Genomic DNA, 22220 nt, shown 5'->3' on the forward strand with positions numbered 1-22220 from the left:
ATATTATTTAATATTATTATATTTTCTTTTATTATTTTTTTTTATTTTTCTTTATTTTCTTTTTTAGCATCTAGTTCAATAGAAACTAGATATTTGATCCAGTCAAGTTCCTGTTGGAACTTGACTGTGCAAATAGTTGTTGGACTGTAGTCCAACAGCTATAATAAATGTTGTTGAACTAAGCTATAATAATAAATGTTGTTGGACTGTAGTCCAACAGCTATATTAAGAGACATTGGAATCCAACGTCTCTTTTGGAGAGCTCAAAATGAGCTCTCCTCTCTCTTCCACTTTTTTGTATATATAGGGGTGAACCCCTTCAATGTAAATAACCATGCTTCTTAAGCATTTTGTTCATGAATAAAGTATTATTTATTTTTCAAGTGTTCTTCCTTTTATACCCTTTCAAGGGTCATGCTTGTAGTGTCTCCAATAGACACTTGTTTGTGAGTTATTTGTGCATTTGTTGAAGAGCACCATTTCATTACATTGACCTCGTTTTCTTGAAAAAATTCAGTAAATTCTTTTGACACGTATTCACCACCAACATCACAATGAAAATTAAGGATTTGAACAGAAAACTGAGTTTTGACACATGTATGGAGTCTATGAAACAAGGAAATACTTCGGATTTGTTCATGAAATAAATCCAAAAATAGCTAGTAAAGTCATCAATAAATATGTTATAAGACTTACTACCAAACATAGAATCAACAGGGGTTGGTCCCCAAAGATCAGAATGAACAAGTTCAAAAGGCTTCGAAGCTCTATTATTTCAAGAAACAAAAGGTAACACATGACTTAAAAATGCAACAACTAGGACATAAACCACCACTACTATCAATGCAAACACAACCAAATTTATGAATAAGGTCATCAGACACAAGTCTATTAATAAATCCCTAAGTACAATGAGCAAGATGATGATACCAGAAATCAAATTTATTGGACTCAAACTCATTAGAAATGGAGATATCAAAGACAAGCTTTGAAGCAATAACACGACTAAATGAATAAGGTTCCTCCTTGATGAGGTGCATGTTTCCTCGCCTTTTTCCCTTCAGTGTACATCTTCATGAGAAGATCCTTCACATACACAAAAGGGTGAGTGAAAACAATGAAGGAATTTGTATCATCAACAAGTTTAGATACAAAAAACAAATTCATTTTGATATTGGGAACACTAACACATTAGACAAGGATAATGAATTGGAATTGGACAAGGGAATATGAGTATTTTCAATGTGAGATATATTGTGACGAGTACCACCCCTAGTAATAACTTTATTTCTACCAAGATAAAGGACCAATTTAGATAACTTACCAACATCACTTGTGGTATGGTTAGCTGCCCCAGAGTCAATGTACCAAACACCTTTATTTCTCTTAAAACTCAAACCAGCCAACACAGAAATAAGAGACTCTTTATCATCTGAACTCTAAGAGCTAGATCCAGCCTGCTGACTTTTTTTCTGAGACCGGATTTTATTCTTGGTAGCAACTTTTAGATTGAAACCAGCATCATCCTTGTACCAACTGTTAGCCTTAATGTGGTCAAGCTTCTTGCAAAGATAGCAAGTGGGGATAGGCTTTGGGAATATTAGGAGTAGGTAAAATACCTCTACCTCCTTGGTTGCTTACTCTACCACATCATCTGCCACCTCGAAACAACCCTCCTCTTCCACGAAATGTATTAGTGACCAGCACCTCCTGAGAGTCTTGAGATGACTCTCCATTTCTACCCATGGACATCTCATAATGAAATAACTTGGCTCTCAACTTACCTCTTGGCTACCAACCTGGCTCTATACCTCTCATGTGAGCCACATGAGCAAATGTCTAAGCAAAATCAATGTCATATTGTTGACTATATCCCTTGGTTACCAACCTGGCTTTATAGTTTATACCTCTCAATTGAACCATCTGCCTTAGTCTTAATTTTGTACACCCATTTGCACCCCACAATATTTTTTTTGTGGTAGTAGTTTTACAAGCTCCCAAGTCTGCATTCTTTCTAGAGCAGTTAACTCTTTAGCCATTGTCTTTTGTCATTCTTCCTTGAAAACTTCCTCTACATAAGAACTAGGCTAAACATAGGAATGGATTAGGGCCAAGAATGTTCGATGCTTTGGAGAGAAAGTCTCATAAGAAACAAAATGAGTGGGAGGAACAAAAACACAACTATGGCGTACCTAAATGGTAGGAGTAACTTGAATTGCATCTACAGGTTCAACCGGGAGGGAATCATAATTGGCCTCTAATGGTTCAATCTCTTCCTGCTCTACACTTTCTAAAAAGGGTACAATCACCACTCCTTGCCTTCTCTCATATGTTTGCCCAAATCTACCAATGATACTCCAACATCACTATGAACATGAGTAATCTCACTTTCCCTTTCTTTTTCAGGATAAGACAACAAAAAGGATATATCTTGTACACTTGCCACCTCTTCCTTATTCTAACCAAAGTACGACACATTCTCCACAAACTCATGTCTGGAAATCTAAATTTTCTTATTAACAGAATCATAACATTTATATCCTTTTTGTCCTACAAACCCCAGAAAACAACATTTCATTGCACGAGGAGAGACCTTATCCCTATATCTCTCAAACAATAATACAAACATATACAACCAAAGACTTTCGGCATACAATAATGGGGTGATACACCATACAATCTCTGATAAGGTGATAGATCTTTTAATACCCCAGATGGCATTCTATTAATATGATAGACTGCCATTGTTGCACACGAAGTCTAGGAATTTAGCCTGTGATAGCCATACAGGTAGCATCAGCCCAATAGACTTTAGGTATATGGCTAGTAAACATGAGAGTTCTCATTGTCTCTAGAATATGCATGTTCTTTCTTTTAGCAACACCATTTTGTTCAGGTGTGTAAGGACATGACTTTTAATGCATAATTCCTTTCTCCCGCAAGAAATTCTCAAACATATAGTTAAAATATTCTCTCCACGAATCTAAGCGAAGGATTTTAATTTTAGAGGAGAACTGAGTTTCAATCATTACACAAAATTTTCTAAAGATATCAAAGAGCTCATTTTTGTTCTTCATGAAATAGATCCAAGTGTATCTTACACAATCATTAATGAAAGTAACAAAGATGAACCTCCCTTGGACAATATTGGTGAAGGTCCCCAAACATTAGAATGTACAAGATCAAAAGCTTTAACTGACTCTAATAACCTAGATCCAAAAGGCAGAGCATGACTCTTTGACAACTTACAACTTTCACAATTTTTTATATGCTCAAACAAATATTCTGGACTCCTTGAAACTATCAGAGGACAAAAGACACAAAAGAAGAGAACTAGAAATGTGGCCAAGTCGCTGATGCCATAGCATATAATCCCCCAAAGTTGTTGCTCCTAGACTAACTTTTGATCCCTTCTACAGCTCCATATTCAGCCAATCAAGGTAGTAGAGGTCTCCTTTTCTATGGTCAATCCCAATTTTCCTCCATGATGGTTGATACTGCACAATACAATCAAGTGAAGAGAACCTAACAATACAATTAAGTTTGGTCGGTTGTCCAACGGATATGTGGTTCATAGCAAAAAAGGGAACATAACGAACTTGAGAAATATTCAATTTTCCCCCAGGAAAAGAAAGGGTAATGGATCCAATCTTGGAGATAAGTCTAAAAGATCCATCAGCAGTGAGAATAGAACCACTGCAGGAAGAACAATTAACTAGAATAGATTCATGGGCTGTCATGTGACATGATGCCCCTGAATCAATCAGCCAATCAGGACTATCAAGGATACCTGCAAAAGCAGTACCAGTAGAGGAGGATGGGGCATAAGAGTGAGGAACAGCGGCTGATTGGGCCAAGAGTTGTCGGATCTCTTGTTGAATACGCTCAAGAGCCTTAGTCTGACCACCTGACAAGGCAACTGAAATGCTACTCAAGGTAGGTGAGTATGGTTGCACACTACTAACAACTTGCACCTCTTTAGACTTCTCAATACCCTCGCTAGGGGAAGCCACAAAAGCTCCTCTCCTCTTCTTCTTAAGAGGTGGACAATTATTCTTCATATGTCCAAGCTCTTTACAATAATTGCATTTGACTTAAGCTCATATCAAATCTGAAGCCTACAAACCTACCACCACCTCTACATCCACTTCTTCCCCCTTGATGCCTAGATGTAGCCAAAGCAATCTTTTCAGAAGATTTCACACCAAGTGTCCTCTTCTTAGTTTCTTCTACCATCAGTCCAAATAAATTTTGCACAAGGCTGGGAAGAGATGCTCTATGCAGAATTCCATTACGCACACTATCAAACACAACGCGTAGAGCCAGGAATAGGTCTACAACATGTTGATCCTTAGCTTCAGCCTTTAATTTCTTACATTCCCCACATTTCTTACATTTTGAGCATTTTACATTAGGAAGCATGGGAGTGAGAGCATCCCACAATGGTTGAAACATTGTAAAGAAGACCTGAACTGACTCTCCTTCTTGCTTCAAGTTTTTGAAGTCTTACACCAACTGATACCTACTAGCCCAATTAGACAGCTCATAGATTTGCTTCAAGTAATCCTATGCCTCCTTAGCTTCTTCGAACTTCACAACATTTAGAACAATATTTTGCTCTACCAAACTCAACAACCAAGATTTAACCTTTGCATTGTCTCTATCCCATTCTGGAAAAGTAGTCTCATAATCCGCATCTTCACTTTCTGGCTTTCTCTTAGACCCATGCAAATATCCACCATATCCAAGCCCCTTTACAACAGTTTTAACATATTCAGCACAGTAGAAATAATTGGTCTCATCTATTTTGATGGGAATGATATGAATTGAATCCTTCTTGTCCATATTTCACAAAACCCACAAACTACGAAATTCAGAGTTCCTGCACACAAGAACAACAAAACACTTCCAATCCAAAAATAAGCAATACGCAGCACCAGAAACTCCAAATGTACCGCGTACAAGCAAAAGATAGCACCAGCCAAATTCACGAATCCACACTATTGCTGTTTCACAACTATAAGCCCAAGAACATCCACCCAACAGATTCTATTAGCAAGAGACTTTCAAGAAGCACTAACCCAAACAGCAACCAATGTTCAAACACATGCAAGACTGATTTGAACCACAATATTATGTATATTTCACCAGAAAGCAACAGATTAGGGTAGTCGATGAACACAGCATGCCCAAAATATAGCTATCGTCTGTATTGGTACCTCATAAACTCAATAGAACTTGCAAAATACTTCAAGAAATTTCACACAATCATTTGCATAATAATTCAGCACCAAAACCACCAATAGGAAGCAATTCCAACCAATAACATCAGCCGATGAGACCAAAATAAGCAAAATACTCAGTATTGGTCCCTATTTACCACTTTTTCAGTAAAATTTTAGAAAAATCCAAACAAATCCAAAAGTGCACCGATGATGACGATTTGTTATTCATAGGACTCCTAAAATCATGCGTTACCAAAGCCCCATAACAATCGAATCAAACTCAACCAGTCACCAGAAGTTGCTCATGTCACCAGCACGCAGTTTGAGGTCCAAGAACGAACTCTGCAACCCAGAGAATGAAGCCCCAATACCTCTTGATCACTCCCAGCAATCTCCTCTCTTGTGTAGCTATGACTCGGATACCATATCAAACACAAGAATAGACCCAAGAAGAAGAACAAAGATGCACAAAAGAGGAGAAAGAAGATGCTCTCAAAAAGAGACTTCATTAAGCAAAAGAATGAAAAGATACTATTCTTTATTGGGGTCGACCCCGCTATCCTAATAAAAGACAAAAACTGTTGACTCTACTTCTAGATTACAGTAAAGGTACAGAAATAACCATATAAATAATCATATATACACAATGAGGAGTAGCCTATGTCACACGGACTCGGCTAGGAGGTCGACACACCCGTGTCGACACGCCCCGACACGGGTGCGGCTTCGGACATGGGGCGGACTCGGTCAACGCACTGGGGCCGAGTCCGTCCACTTTATAGACTCGGTCAACTTTGACCGAGCCTATTGTTGTTTATATTTAAAATTTACAATATTATTATTAATTTATTGTTATATATATATATAATTATATATATATATATATATTTAAAATATATATAGCAGAGTCCTCGTGTCCAAAAATTTTGAAATTGTGCCACACCCGTACCCGTACCCGCACCCGCACCCATGTGACATAGGGAGTAGCACATAAGAAAGGTAACATACAAAGTAAAATACATATTCTTAACAGCAAACATGGGCTGATTATGCAAATACAACACAGACATGTAGATGATGCACTACAGATATGTAGATGATGCACTATTCAAGCTAATGAGTAAAGTCATATATACAAATTTAGCAACAAACACATGTACAAAGTACTACAAAGTATTTTCACAATGGGCACTCATACATGCATACATGTTCCATCCCATGTATACATCTGTTACAACCAACCATATTTTGTTTGCATCTAGATCCAAATAATAAGCACATAAACCATCATATAAGAAACAGCAATACATCATTATTATTTATTCAGCATATCAACATCAACAGTTATCATGGTGAGAACAGAATAAAATTGATGAAGAAACCTGAAATTTGACGAGTCGGAGGAATTGGAGACACCTTCATAAAATGGAACTGATCCAATTAAACTCAGGAACCCCATAAAACCTTCAGGATTTATGCACTGGCCCTTATTTTCCTCGGTATCCAATTGAAAGTTCAAGCATAATTTTGAATCACTGTATAAGTATACAGGCAAATCTCCTAACAAAGGCATTTGAAAGTGTCAGCGACTCCTGAAAGAAACAACATGAATCTAAAGAATATCTAACATACAATGTGTATCATAAGAAACATATAGAAATAGAATTAGCCCATTCAAAAGCAAAATTGCCACATTTTCAAATTTAGAAACATTGTCTCCTTAAAAAACATACAGCATGTTTTTACTAAGCAAATAACAGCTTTCAAATGCATAGACAATACCTGTCACACAGGTACCAGTGCAGGCATAGGGTACAACACAGTTATGAAGGGTAAGGCAAAGGAATTTATAAAAGGACAGGTATTGGGGTACAGCCAGATCAGATAAAGGCCCCCAATATCCTGATGGAATCCCTATTTCACATGGCAATGTGACTTGTGTGAGTTCTACGTCAGTCGAGGTAAAAAATCGAGCATCAAACAGTCTACAATGACTATAGCAGCAACACACACACACACATATATAAAGGGTAATGTTTGCTACCCTCGTGGGTAAGGAACCCACTGGTGAAGCTGTAAATTTTTTTATTTTTTTCGCACATGACTCTCCAGATGTGATCTATATGTTTGGTTTAGCAGGTTTAGCAGAAACCGGCTGTTGGATCATGTTTTCCCAATGTGTATGTTAGATTTTCCGGGAGTCGAAAAATCAACGACCTACAATGTACCAAATTTTCATCCATCAAAAAATTGTATTTTTAGGTCAAAAAATATGATCCAAGGGTCAATTCCTACTATTTTAACCATTTTAACATATCCATGGGATTTGATTTAGTCAAACAACCTCCCCATATGAGTTCCATCTATGGGGTTCCTGTTAAAATATATGTATATATGTATGTATATATCTATATATACATATATATATATAGTTATATAGGTAAATTCCCTATAGTGGCATTTTAGTCATTTCACATACATGTAATAAAACTGTTTTTTAACAGTTTATTTTTTCTTTTCTTTTCTTTTCTTTTTTATTTTTCTGATATTTTGGAGAACCATTGGGGGCTCTATGGTCAAAATGACCATAGAATCGTCGGGACTCCCAACGGTCATATTTCTGAACGTGGGAAACTCCCAACCTCTCTATTAGGAGCTCCTAATGGTCCCTCTCCTTCCCTTGAATTGTATATATAGGGGGTGTTCCCTCCTATTCATTTATGCTTTTCACTCAAGCATTTTCTCAATAAAAGATCTATATTTTTTACTCTTGTGTCTGCCCTTTGTTGCCTATTTGTGTTGTCCCTTAGTGGACTTGTGAGTGTGATCTTGTTAAGCCCTTAGTAGGCATTGGGTTGTGCTTGTGCACTTTTGTGATTGATCTTGTAAGCTCTTAGTGGCATTGTTTTACTACTGCTGTTTCATTACAGTTCCTTACCCATGAGGGTAGCAAATACTTTATTTATATTTATTTATATATATATATATATATATATATATAGGGAAGGGGGACCTTCCAAACAATGGAAGGTACAAACCATCCAAACTACTTTCGAAAATCAATTTTAAAAGTATTTTTGACAAATATGACCGTACAGATGTGATCTCCATGGTCAAAAACCTAAGAACCAGCTCTTGTAGCAAATCTTTTTGATGTATACATAGGATTTTATAATGTGCTAAAATCAACGGTTAGAAATTTTTGAAGTTTTTTAGAACATAAAAATTCAACTTATGAATAAAAAGAGTTCGCAATAAGAGTAAATTCTTAGGTTTCTTATCATGAAGACCACATCCGTGTGGTCGGATTTGCCGAAAACTGCTTTTAGATATGATTTTTAAAAGTGGTTTGGATGGTCTGTACCTTCCTTTGGTTGAACAGTCCCCCCGGCCCCCCTTTCTCTTTTTTTATTTTTTTTTTAAAGGCAAGCTAGGGTTAGGCAGACCCCTACCAGTTATACAACTATACCATTGGATTTTGAACCTGCAACGTCCCAACACAAGGTGACGTGCACTAGCTGCTCCCACCAGACAAGTGGTACCTCCCCCCTTCTCTCCCTATATATATCTACAATATATATAGTAAGTGGTAGCTGCCTACGACTTTTCTAGCGTACCACCAGCCTACCAGACTTTTGAAGTGTTTTTCCATGTCTCCTTACATCTGACCGTACAGATGTGTTTTACATGCTTGATTTTATAGGAATCGACTCTTGGAACGTCCGATTCAGACACAGAGGTAGGTTTTTATAAGGTTTAAAAATCGTCTAATATTTTCATACATATTTAAGGCTTAAAAAATTTATGAAAAAACATGATCCAAGTGTTGTTTTCTAGCAAATCGGCCATGCTGAATGTAATGAGATATTGCGGAAATATAAAGAGTGCATACAAGCACATACAATAATGAATAAAAGAGAAAATATCACAAGTCCACGAAGGGACAATACAAGCACAAGCCTTTAAGAAGGCAACAATATACAAAGCCTCTTATTGAAATGAGAGAGGAGCTCTCCAAGATAAAAATACACAAGGGGATCACCCCTATTTATACAAGAGAAGGAGGAGGAAAAAGGAGGGCCAAAGGGCCTCAAAAGGAGAGCCAAAAGGGGGCTCCCATAGAGTCGTTGGGAGCCCCCAACGGTCACATTTGTGACCGTTGGGGGCTCCAACGACTTCTATGTTGGAGCCCCTTTTGGTCCTCAAAATTAATAAAAAGAAAAATAAAAAAAATAAATAATAAAAATTACATTTGATCAAAAAGGAAAAAATAGTTATTTTCTAAAACAACTGTGAAATTACAAAAATACCCCTATCGGGTATTGATGTAATAAACAGAATATATATATATATATATAATAGGTACATTTTAACACCCCCCCTCAAACTTTACGGGGGAAGGACGGAAAGTTTGCCGAGAAGAAACATGAACCGAGGAGCTGGAAGAGCTTTGGTGAAGAAGTCTGCCAACTGATATTCTGAAGTGACATATGGCAGAGCAATAGTTCCTCGTAAAAATTCGTCACGAACATAGTGGCAATCCATTTCGATATGCTTCGTACGTTCATGAAAAGTATGATTGCTTGCGATATAGATGGCACTCTTATTGTCGCAACACAGCTTGGAGGCTTCAGTAATATCAACTCCCATATCTTTAAGCAAACTGCGAAGCCATACAAGTTCCATTGTTGTGGTTGCCATTGCCCGGTACTCAGCTTCAGTGGATGAGAGTGAAACTTTCTGCTGCTTCTTGCATCGCCAGGCAATTAATGAGTCCCCTAAAAAGACACAAAAACCAGTAGTTGAGACTCGATCATTGGGATTACCTCCCCAATCTGCATCAGTATAAGCAAGAAGATTCAAAGGGGAAGAGGAGGATAGAAATAGCCCTTTATTGATGGTATTCCGAATGTAGCGAATGATTCGGAGAACCGCACTCATATGCACGGTTGTAGGAGCATGCTGAAATTGACTGACTGAGTGAACCGCATGAGTGATATCTGGTCTGGTGATGGTTAAATATATAAGAGACCCAATGAGTTGTCGGTACGGTGTAGGATCTTCCAGAAGAACCCCATCTTCTAACCGTAACTTGGCATTAATAACCTCGGGAGTCTCTACCTTCTTATCATCAGAAATCCCAGACTTAGAACATATATCTGCAGCAAGCTTCATCTGTGACAAAATATATCCTCTAGGAGAATATGCAACCTCAATTCCAAGAAAATATCTGAGAAAACCTAAATCAGACATATCAAAATTATCTTTTAACATATTTTTAACATTAATAATACTACTTTGATCATTTCCAGTGATAATCATATCATCAACATAAAGCAACAAAATTACGATACTAGAACTTGCATTTTTAACAAAAAGAGCAGTGTCAGTATAACAAGAATGAAATCCTAATTTTATCATGATATCACTGAAACGATCATACCAAGCCTTAGGAGCTTGTTTAAGACCATATAATGCCTTTAAAAGCCGAAGTGTTTGACCTTGCTTAATATTTATTCCGGGTGGTGGATCCATATAAACTTCTTCACTTAAACTTCCATTTAAAAAAGCATTTTTTACGTCAAGTTGATAAATAGGCCATTTTTTGGTTGATGCGACAGCTATTAAGGTTCTGACACTTGTCATACGAGCTACGGGGGCGAATGTTTCTTCGTAATCAATACCATATTCTTGGGAGTATCCCTTAGCAACCAATCTTGCTTTATATCGTTCCAACGAGCCATCGCTTTTAGTTTTAACTTTGAAGACCCAACGACAACCAATAGGTTTTTTGTGTGAGGGTAGATCAACTACTTCCCAAGTATTGGCCTTTTTTAAAGCATTTAGTTCAACTTGCATTGCTTCAACCCAATGAGGTATAGATTTAGCTTGATTATAGTGGGTTGGTTCAAAATAAGAGTGTAGAGTTATCAAACATGCCCGATAGTTGGGAGTTAAAGAGTCATAGGAGACAAACCTATTTGGGGGTATTGATATTCTAGAAGAATGCCTAACTTGTGGTTCCTCAATGGATTCGGAAATTTGAGAGTATTTTTCGAGGGCACTAATAGGTTTTTCTTGATTTCTTCTTGAGTAAACATTTATATTGGCATTGCTATCATGAACATTTGTATTTGAATTATTATCATTTGAGAGTGTTATGTCAAGAGGGGATACCTCGTGAGTGTCATCTATGTTTTCAAGAGAATCTTCTTGTATGTCATCAATAAGATCATATAAGAATACATAATTAATTTCATTTGTCTCTTCTATTTTATGAAAACCGTTTTCGTCTTCGAGAAATGTTACATCTTTTGAAATATATAGTTTATCATTCTTAAAATCATAACATCTATACCCTTTTTTATTTTCACCATATCCAAAAAATACACATTCAATTGCTTTGGGAGATAACTTATCCCTTTTATGTAGTAGGACAAAACATTTGCAACCAAAAATACGAAGTCGATTAAAATCGGGTGAAAACTTAAAGAGTTTCTCATAGGGAGAAGCATTTTTTAACTTAGAGGAGGGCATTCTATTGATTAGATAGGTTGAGGTAAGAACGGCTTCCGCCCAAAATTTTTTTGGAATATTTCTAGACACAAGCAATGTTCTAGCGGTTTCTATAATGTGCCTATGTTTCCTTTCCGCTAGGCCATTTTGTTGGGGAGTCCTAGGACATGACTTTTGATGACAAATGCCATTTTGGCTTAAATAATTTTGGAATTCGTGAGATAAGTATTCACCACCGGAATCGGATCTTAAAATAGATATGTTACTTTGAAATTGATTTTGAACCTTTTTATGAAAATCTTTAAAGAAAGTAAATACTTCCGACTTATGACTAAGGAAATAAATCCAAACATACCGAGTAAAGTCATCAACAAACGTAACATAATATGAATAACCCCCTTTAGACATAACCGGAGAAGGACCCCAAACATCCGAATGCACCAATTCAAAAGGCCTTGATGAGAAAAAAGATCTAGTTGGAAAAGGAATAGACTTCATTTTTCCAAAAATGCAATCTTTGCAATTAATTTCTTTTTCCTTACAAAATTTGTTTCCAAAAGGAAAGAGATACATTTTGGAATAACTTGGATGACCAAGTCTTTTATGCCAAGTTTCCATATTTTTTTCTTGGACATAAGAACAAAAAAAATTTGTAGGGAGATCAAGATGGTCCATATAATAGAGGTCTCCCTTTCTATGGCCTTGCCCAATCCGCTTCCCGGACCGGAGATCCTGCACAAAGCAACCATTAGATGAGAAAGATATTTCACATCCATGGTCGGCAATTTGAGAAACCGAAAAAAGGTTTAAATTTAATTTGGGAACAACTCTTACTTTTGGAACACAAAAATTTTGAGAATCTTTAAAAGAGCCAATACTTGAAATTTTCAAAAAAGTTCCATCGGCCGTTGAGACACAAGAGTCCTTTGAATTGATGCAAACATCACTAAGTGCATTCTCATGAGGGGTCATATGAAAAGAAGCTCCGGAATCAAGGATCCAAGAATACGTACCGGGTGATGATGTCGAAGCAATGGCCGCACCCGATGTGGAGGAAGAAACTTTAAGCATTTGTTGGAGAGCCATAGATATTTGTCCAAGAGTTTCTTTAATGCCATTGTTTTTGCCTTCATCTTCTTTGGAGGTGGTTTCTTCAAGAGAGGCTACTTTAGGCTTGAAGGCTCCCATAAGCTTTGGACAAACGGGTCTAATGTGACCCGGCTCATTGCAATAATGACAAACAATCATTTTTCTTCCTCCATTGTAGTTCCCTTGTTTTCCAAAATGAGGAGGCTTATAGGTTCTAACATTGTTACCCGGTTTGGATACGGCAAGGACTTCATCAACATGCTTACTCATGCCAAGCCTTGTCTCCTCTTGAGTGATTTCGGCAATAGCATCCTCAATAGGAGGAAAAATAGATCTATGGAGAAGTGAGGATCTCACTTGCTCAAATTCGGGGCGTAGCCCAAAAAGAAATTGAAACAATCGCTCTTGTTCCATTTGTTTTTGTCTTAAATCAACATCTTCCATAGAAACCCACTTTGGCTCTAAAAGAGCCAATTCATCCCATAGTGGGTTAAGGGCACTATAGTAGTCTTGAATGCTAGAATCACCTTGCTTGGTGGTTCTAACTTTTTCTTGCAAGAAGTATGCTCTTGCAAGATCCTTTTGGGTATACATACCCCTCATAAAGGACCAAGCCTCATTGGCTCGACGAAATTTAGCTATATTAGCACATACCTTAAGCTCCACATTGTTCATAAACCACGCAAGGATTTTTGCGTGATTGCTTTCCCAATCTTCTACTTCCTTTTGATGATTTTCAATGGCCTTGAGACGAGCATCTCCCTCAAGAGCTTTTTCTTGATCTTCTTCCATTTTTGTGAGCATAAGCTTCGGTTCCGGAACGGTCCCCATGACATAACCCCAAAGCTTCTTCCCTTTGAGATTATTCTCCATTGCCGATGCCCACATCATATAGTTCTTTCCATTGAGTTTGAAAGAAAGATCAATCTTTGTCTCCATGATGTTGCCAAGAAGTGAGAAGATGTCCACCAAAATAAGAGATACACGAACCACACCTTTCCTTCAAGAATCGAGTGGCTCTGATACCATGTAATGAGATATTGCGGAAATATAAAGAGTGCATACAAGCACATACAATAATGAATAAAAGAGAAAATATCACAAGTCCACGAAGGGACAATACAAGCACAAGCCTTTAAGAAGGCAACAATATACAAAGCCTCTTATTGAAATGAGAGAGGAGCTCTCCAAGATAAAAATACACAAGGGGATCACCCCTATTTATACAAGAGAAGGAGGAGGAAAAAGGAGGGCCAAAGGGCCTCAAAAGGAGAGCCAAAAGGGGGCTCCCATAGAGTCGTTGGGAGCCCCCAACGGTCACATTTGTGACCGTTGGGGGCTCCAACGACTTCTATGTTGGAGCCCCTTTTGGTCCTCAAAATTAATAAAAAGAAAAATAAAAAAAAATAAATAATAAAAATTACATTTGATCAAAAAGGAAAAAATAGTTGTTTTCTAAAACAACTGTGAAATTACAAAAATACCCCTATCGGGTATTGATGTAATAAACAGAATATATATATATATATATATATATATATATATATATATATATATATATATATATATATATAATAGGTACATTTTAACAGCTGAATACATCTGCAGTGTCAGATTTGCGAAAAATAACCTGAAAACACTTGTTCGCTTGCAGTAGGCCAGAAAAGTGATAGGCAGCTACCACTTTTCTTATATATGTATACATACGTATATATCCAATGTATACGTGTAAACAACAAATCATAACTTATTTCTGTAGTGTAACTGAACCATAATATTAATCTATTTTTTATCTAAATCTTTTTCAAATGTTTACTGATTATCGAGAAGCCTAAACCTTTAATTGCTAATTGAAGTGAACACACAAAACACATCAAAAAATGACAAAATAGATCCTCAACAATGACATGGAAGAGTTATGTCTAACTATGTCAACATTTAGTAATATAGCCCTGAAGGTAATATACTTGTGCAAGAAACCCATAGATCAACCTACCATGATAGAGACCTATTGCTTTGGGTGAAGCTTGTGGTAAATGAAATATTCTTCCTTCATACTCTTTAGGTTGAAAAATATAATCCATAGTCTCCTTCAGATTCTCATATAAATGGAAGCAAGAAACATTATGATCACTTCCTCTAACCTATAGCAATAGCAATTCATATTAGCAGTTGATAAAATCAATGGTTCCCAACGCAATTAGACAACAAAAGGTACAAATGCAAAAAAAAACATTTCAGTATTTCAAACTATCCAAACCCGTCAAAAGCAAATAGATGGACAAAAAATATTTTATCATGAAAAATGAAGTTTCCTACGCACACTGTCATCTAGTTATGCTTAATTTTTTATGAAGCATGTCCTCAAAGGCTCAAACTGTTAACTAAAATTCACATTGAGGTTCATGTCCCACTACATTTGACTAAAAGTAGACCTCATTATGTATGACATCTTCCACTTACATAACCCATGCCAATGCTACGTCAAATTTTCGTGTTATTTTGTTTCTAAATGTTTTCCTAATTCTCAAATCAAAATCTTAGGTTTCGGTTTTGCAACTATCCAATATTCAAATATGTCAGTGATGTGTCTTTGAAGGATCTTTCATCCAAGTCAATGTTTGCTAGGTGTTTTGATGCAAACAGCTTCATCATATTGAAGATCTCCACGTAAAGCTGACATTTAACTTGCTCAAGCTAAAATTTCAGGCTCGTAAGCTTGACATCACTGCCTAAGGTACTCTCATAAAGAGTCTTTTGATGGCCTTTGCAAAAGAAAACTCAATCCCTTCTGCAGCAGACCATATGATTTTCCTTTTTTTTGGGGTCTGTGTATTAAAGGAGGGAACGATCATAAAACCACTATTTCATGTCATCATGTAGTTAGAAATTTTTATTCCAACTCATTATTTAATGTGATCTTTGTAGACGCCGACAGTCTATTTCCTAAAACAAAAATACAAATTTAAGCCACTTGTCTGCATGGATAGCTCCTTTTAAAAAAATCACATTATTGCATGATTGGACTTTTGCAAGCCTTTCATTTGTTAACATAAAAAAGAAAAGGAAGAAGTTTGACTTAATGGTGACAACTCATATATCTATATATACATACACGCATACATACATATATATATAGAGAGAGAGGACATAGTATACTTGCTACACATCAATGTTGAACAGAGTCCTTTACAACTTATGTTTGATGAACGAATTCCTTTACCTGTCTCCTACCAAAGCCAGTATACGCCACTAAGAAGATAAACAATTGAAGTTAAAAGAAAAGAAAGACAAAACCCCTCAAAAGCATTGGATTAATATGTTACGGACCGTCACCCTAGTCCGTCCCTGAGGACCAAACCCCCACGACCGTGATCTAGATCCGGAATCTCTCCTGGTAGGGACACCCCTCAGAGTCCCTACCAGGAGAGACTTCCCAAAGTCCCAGAGTGAACAAGAGTCTGGAGGACACCCCTCCCTGCGGGAATCCTTCATCACTTGAGCTTCTTCCTCTCTCTTGAACTGGTTTAACATAGGACTCTTTTTTAATTGGTTTATTAATGTGTTTAGGACTCTTTGTTAGGTTCTATAAATAGGTTTACTATTTGAATAAGATTTAATGAAGTTTATTGAGTGAATATTCTTCGTTCTTGTTTTCCAATTCCCAAGGAATCGATATTCTCCTTCCACACGCCCCTTCCATCTCACACAGGCCGGCGGGATTGATTGTCTCCCTCCTGCCTTGTAGACGATCAGCCTTGGAACAGCCTCTGACGTCCCATCTTGAGAATCATGCCATGTCAATCGCCCATTTTCATTCTCCCCTTGCCCTCTTTTATTTCAGACAACTCGAAGCTCAGCTGCTAAAACCGGCCCCTCATGAGGGAAGGCTTTACCAGACCGAGAGCCCTATTGTAGAATTTGCCCTTTCTTAGTGTCAGGTTCTAACAATTGGTATTAGAGTGAGGCTTTCCCGCATATCAAGGCAAGATTCGCATTCTTGATGCTTCATCTGATTCTTTTCTACCCCAGCAAGGGCTCACACCCTTCACATTTTTGTTCAGGGGTAATCCAGCTTTGTTCTTGCGATTCTTGTTGATCTCCTGTATCAATCTTAAATCTGCATGATGATGCAAGCTCAAGAATAGATTGAGGAGCCCCGTGCAAAGATCTAGGGCCATAAAGGCAGGTCAATGACATATTCAACATGATGCAGAACACGATCAGGGTCGTGAACGTAAAGTTGGATGAGCGATTTCATCAAGTCCTCCAGATTTTGGACAGTATCCAAAACCGTGAGGCGTAGGAAAGTGGCTTTGGCCATTCCGAAGGTTCAGGTGGTCACGACTCAGACAATAGATCCATGCAGGGACCCGTTACTGCACGCCATCCCTTATTGGACTACACTAAAATCCACCGATGATGATCCTACCAATTGGGTTTTCTGTGTCGAGCAATACTTTTGGATTACTACAATGCCCGAGGAAGACCGAGTTACCTTTTCCTCTATCCATCTGGAAGACGAGGCCATACGCTAGTATCACTGGCTCAAGACCCAAATGGGTACCCTTCCCTGGGAAGCCTTTTCTCGAGCCCTGGTAATACGTTTTGGGCCCTTTGCATACACCAACCACCATGTGACGTTGTCCAACATTCGTCAGCAGGGCAGCATCATGGAATATCAGGCCGAGTTTGAGCGGCTGAGTAACCTGGTGACAGGCTGGTCTCAGGAGTCGCTTATGGGAACATACCTCACAGGGCTTAAGACAAACATGCAGATTGAGGTCCAAGCAGCGAGGCCTACATCCTTAACCCACGCGTTCGAACTGGCCCACGTAGCTGACGAAAAGTTGTCTCGATGGAACTCCCGCTGGACTAGGGATAAGGGGACACCCAACCAGAAGTATGTGTCCCAAATCAAGAAGCCATCAAGCCAACCAGGCCCAAACCCTACTCGTAAGATTGAGTCAGACCGGTCAGCAGGGCGCCTCAAGGACCCGAACCCCCCAGGTCACAGGTCAGCAGAGCAACTCATAGTTCAGGTCAAGAGACTTACATGCAAGCAAATGGAGGAGCAACCTCATAAGGGCCTTTGCTTCAATTGCGATGAGGTATGGGTAAAGGGGCACCGATGCAAAACCCTTAACATGTACTTGTGCGACAATGAGGCCGAAGATGGTGAGGACAGCGAGGTCGAGCTGAAGGACGCAAGTGAGGACATGTCGGAAGAGGTCTAGGAGATCTCATATCACGCCTTGGCCGGAGTTGAGGTACCGCAGACGATGAGGGAAACTCGGAGGATCGGCCAACTAAGCATCTCGATCCTCATAGACATGGGGGTCCATGCACAACTTCTCCTGCACAAAGACCACCAAGAGAGCCAAGTGTAGAACGATGCCCCAGCACCCCTTTGAGGTGGTAGTGGAGAACGACAGCAAGCTACGGTGTATCGCTCTCTGTCTTGTAGTCCGCCTGGAGATTCGTGATGGTCTTGTCTAAAAACATGTATGTCCTGCCTATGGAGGGCGCAGACGTTGTGCTTGGCATACAGTCTAGGGGTGGCAATTTCTGACACGACCCGCCAACCCGCCTCTTAGGCGGGTTCGGGTTGGGCTTAAGCCAACCCGTTTAATAAACGGGTCGACCCGTGTAACCCGTTTATTAAACAGGTCGGGTTCGGGTTGGGGGTATGCCAACCCGCCAACCCGTTTAATAAACGGGTTAGGCGGGTGGGTCGACCCGCCAACCCGGCTCCCAACCCGCCAACCCGCCAACCTGACCCGTCAACCCGCCAACCTGCCTACCTGCCAACTCGACCCGCCAACCTGACCCGCGAACCTGAAAACCTGTTTACCCGACCCAACCCATTTATTAAATGGGTTGGCGGGTCGTGTCGGGTTACCCGTTTATTAAACGGGTCGGGTTCGTGTTTGCCACAACCGACCCGTTTAATAAACGGGTCGGGTTCGGGTTGAGGTATGCTGACACGCCAACCCGACCCGCCAACCCGCCAACCCGACCCGATTGCCACCCCTAATACAGTCCTTAAGTTTCATCCCTTGGAACTTTAAGAATATGATGATGTAGTTTAAGTTTGATGGACAGTCGGTGGAGATCCATGCACCGCCATGAGCACCCCCAGTTGGTTGAGTCCAAACAACTCACCAAGGTGGTAAGGGAGGGAGTATGCAAGATCTATCTGATAATGGCGGTGGACAGGACGGTCCCTGCGCCAAAGCAGACCAGAGTGGATCTAGAAGGACTACTCCAAGAGTTTTGCACCATCATTAGAGAGCCGAAGGGCCTTCCTCCCCCATGATCTCGATCACACCATGATCGTCCTGCCAGGATCCAAACCGGCTAACGTCCGGTCGTACAGGTATGCTCATGCATAGAAGTTGGAGATCAAGCATCAAGTGATAGAGATGCTCAAGGACAGGATCATACAGGCCAGCAAAAGTCCATATTCTTCTTCAGTACTATTGGTAAAGAAGAAAGATGGATTTTATTGGTTTTGCATTGACTACAAAGCCCTTAACCAGATCATGGACAAGGACAAGTATCGGATCCATGTGATTGATGAACTTCTAGATTAGTTGCATGGGGCACACTATTTCTCGAAGCTAGACTTGCGGTTGGGCTATCACCAGATTCGTATGGCTCGAGGATGAGTTGTCCTGCTTCAGCATAACAACAGTGATGTTTTCGTTCCTGGACGATCTTCAAAGGGAGTACAAGGTGCACAACTTCCTCATCACTATTTGGACAAGGATTCAACAAGGAGAGGTCAACAAATACGAGATTCGGGGGGACCCGATGATACACCGAGGATGGATAGTCGTTCCACATGAGTCAGACCTGACGAGGGTCTTGATAGAGCAGTATCACGCCACACCTTCAGCCAAACACGAGGGGGTGCAGAGGACATATCGGCGATTAAGCAAGGAATTCGCCTGGGCAGGGATGAAAAAGCAGGTACGACAGGTCGTCGACCAGTGTGATGTCTATCAGAGAGTCAAATATGAGGCAGCCTCTCCTGTCGGGTTACGGTAGTTCCTGTCTGTGCCCGACTACGTTTGGGAAGACATCTTGATAGACTTCGTCGATGGCCTTTCGTCAGTCCAGGAAAAGTCAACGATTTTGGGGGTGGTGGATCGATTGACCAAGTACGACCACTTCCTGGTTGTTGCTCATCCCTATATAGCCCAAATTATGGCAGATCTGTTTGTACAGGAAATATTTCAGTTGCATGGTATGCCCCGCACGATAGTCAATGATTGTGATCCCTTGATTATCAGTGCTTTTTGGGTCAAATTTTTTCGGATGCAGGGGACAAAGTTGGCCATGAGTATTGCCTACCACCCTCATAATGATGGCCAAACGGAGGTGCTAAACCGTTGCCTAGATGATTGCCTCTATGCGTTCATAGGCGACCAACCTAAGGCTTGGGTAAGACTCATGCCCTGGGCCGAGTGGTCCTATAACATAGGTCATCATTCCGTGATACAGGCAACACCCTTCCAGATCGTTTAAGGGCGACCACCTCCCACCATTGCGGATTATGTCGAAGGTGCAACGCGGGCAAATGCCATAGAGGCCTCGTTACTCTAGCGAGATCAGTTGGTGTGGTTACTACAGCGAAACATAACGAGCATGCAGGAGAGAATGAGGCGCGCTTATGACAAGAAGCATCGGCCATGCCAGTTTCATGACTCCTTCGGTTGTTGTCCTTTCGACAAGGCATCGTTAGACGTGTCCCACATCGCAAGTTGGCACCTTGATTCTATGGGCCTTTCCTGGTCGTAGAGCAAATCGGCACGATGGCCTATCATTTGGATCTGCCAGCAATAGTCGAGATCGATTTGGTGTTCCATGTCTGACATTTGAAACCATATAAGGTTGAGCCATCGGATATACCACCAAACTTGCCTGATTTAGGGGAGGCATCGCAGCCCCAGCCCACTCACATATTGGGAAAAAAAAGACGCAGACAAGACAGACATCTAGTCACATAGATACTTGTGCAGTGGGACGAAAGCGAAAGCAAGGTAGACAAAGCGACGTAGGAGGAAGAAGACGAGAATTTGACCCATTTTTTGGAGTTTTTGCCTTGAGGATAAGGCGAGTTTGAGAATAGTGGATTGTTATGGACTGTCACCCTAGTTCGTCCCTACGGACTAGACCCCCACGACCGTGGTCCAGATCCAGAATCCGTCCAGAGAGGGACGCCCCTTAAAGTCCCTACTAGGAGAGACTTCCCAAAGTTCCAGCGTGAACAAGACTCTGGAGGACGCCCCTCCTTGTGGGAATCCTTCTTCACTTGAGCTTTTTCTCTCTTGAATTGGTTTAACATAAGACTCTTCTTTAATTGGTTTATTAATGTGCTTAAGACTCTTTGTTAGGTTCTATAAATAGGTTTACCATTTGAATAAGATTTAACAAAGTTTATTTAGTAAATCTCTATTCTTCGTTCTTGTTTTTCAATTTTCGAGGGATCAATATTCTCCCTCCACACGCCCATTCCATCTCAAGTAGGCCAACGGGATTGATTGTCTCCCTCCTGCCCTGCAGAGGATCAGCCTTGGAACGACCCCCGATGTCCCCTCTTGAGAATCATGCCAAGTCATTCGCCCCTTTCCATTCCCTCCTTGCCCTCTTTCATTTCAGACAACTCGAAGCTTAGCTACTAAAACTGACCCCTCACAAGAGAAGGCTTTATGAGACCGAGAGCCCTATTATAGAATCCGCCACTTCTTTAGTGTTGGGTTCTAACATAATAATTTTGAATTTTCTAGATATAAGAATCCAAGACACTTTGAGATCCCACAAAATGCGAGATAAAACTCTGAAGGCTGCATAAGACATGGAGATGGTGAGTAGCAAGTGGACATAATAGAATGATCTTTTGACCAATGTAATCATGATCAGTAACAATTGATCATATTGCAAACATAGTAACAAACAAGGTTGTACGTATTGTATTGTACGATGCGGTACTATATATCATTACTATGAAGAAAATTGATACGATATACACTCGTATCGCGATATGAGTGTGAATCCTATCTGTATCGCATGCATCGTATGATACAACCTTATATTATACCATATCATACGATACATGTTCGGCACACGTGATTTGGAGGCCGATCCATGCGTAAGGGAGAGGACTGTTGCAGTTTGCTCTAGTAAGAATGCATTTCTACCATTTTTCACTCAAGAAAGTGGATTAAGGTAAAAATCAGGCTCCACACTCCAACAAAGATGGCATGATCTGGCATGGCAACGGAGCACTCAAGTAATGAGTGAAAACCGATTAAAAATCGAGTGCAACTATTGCCATAATATTTTTATTTATATAATATGAAAGTACGAGTCTTGTGGCATGTT

At 39.7% G+C, this 22220-nt stretch overlaps 1 protein-coding gene across 1 annotated transcript in view; it reads right to left on the minus strand.

Annotated features, from left to right (window-relative positions):
* The window catches only part of LOC149830610 (uncharacterized), an 80148-nt gene that overhangs the window by 46207 nt on the left and 11721 nt on the right, over positions 1–22220 (minus strand). Inside the window, exons 8-11 of the mRNA XM_090015496.1 lie at positions 14827–14974; positions 6562–6785; positions 4648–4752; positions 3791–4055 (exon numbers count right to left, since the gene is read on the minus strand). Of these exons, the coding sequence (XP_089871622.1) occupies positions 3791–4055; positions 4648–4752; positions 6562–6785; positions 14827–14974 (742 nt within the window). The remainder of the gene's footprint in view (positions 1–3790; positions 4056–4647; positions 4753–6561; positions 6786–14826; positions 14975–22220) is intronic.

Source organism: Nuphar pumila, chromosome 8 (genome assembly GCF_984573655.1).
Source record: "Nuphar pumila chromosome 8, dmNupPumi1.hap1.1, whole genome shotgun sequence".
Classification (NCBI taxonomy): Eukaryota; Viridiplantae; Streptophyta; class Magnoliopsida; order Nymphaeales; family Nymphaeaceae; genus Nuphar; species Nuphar pumila.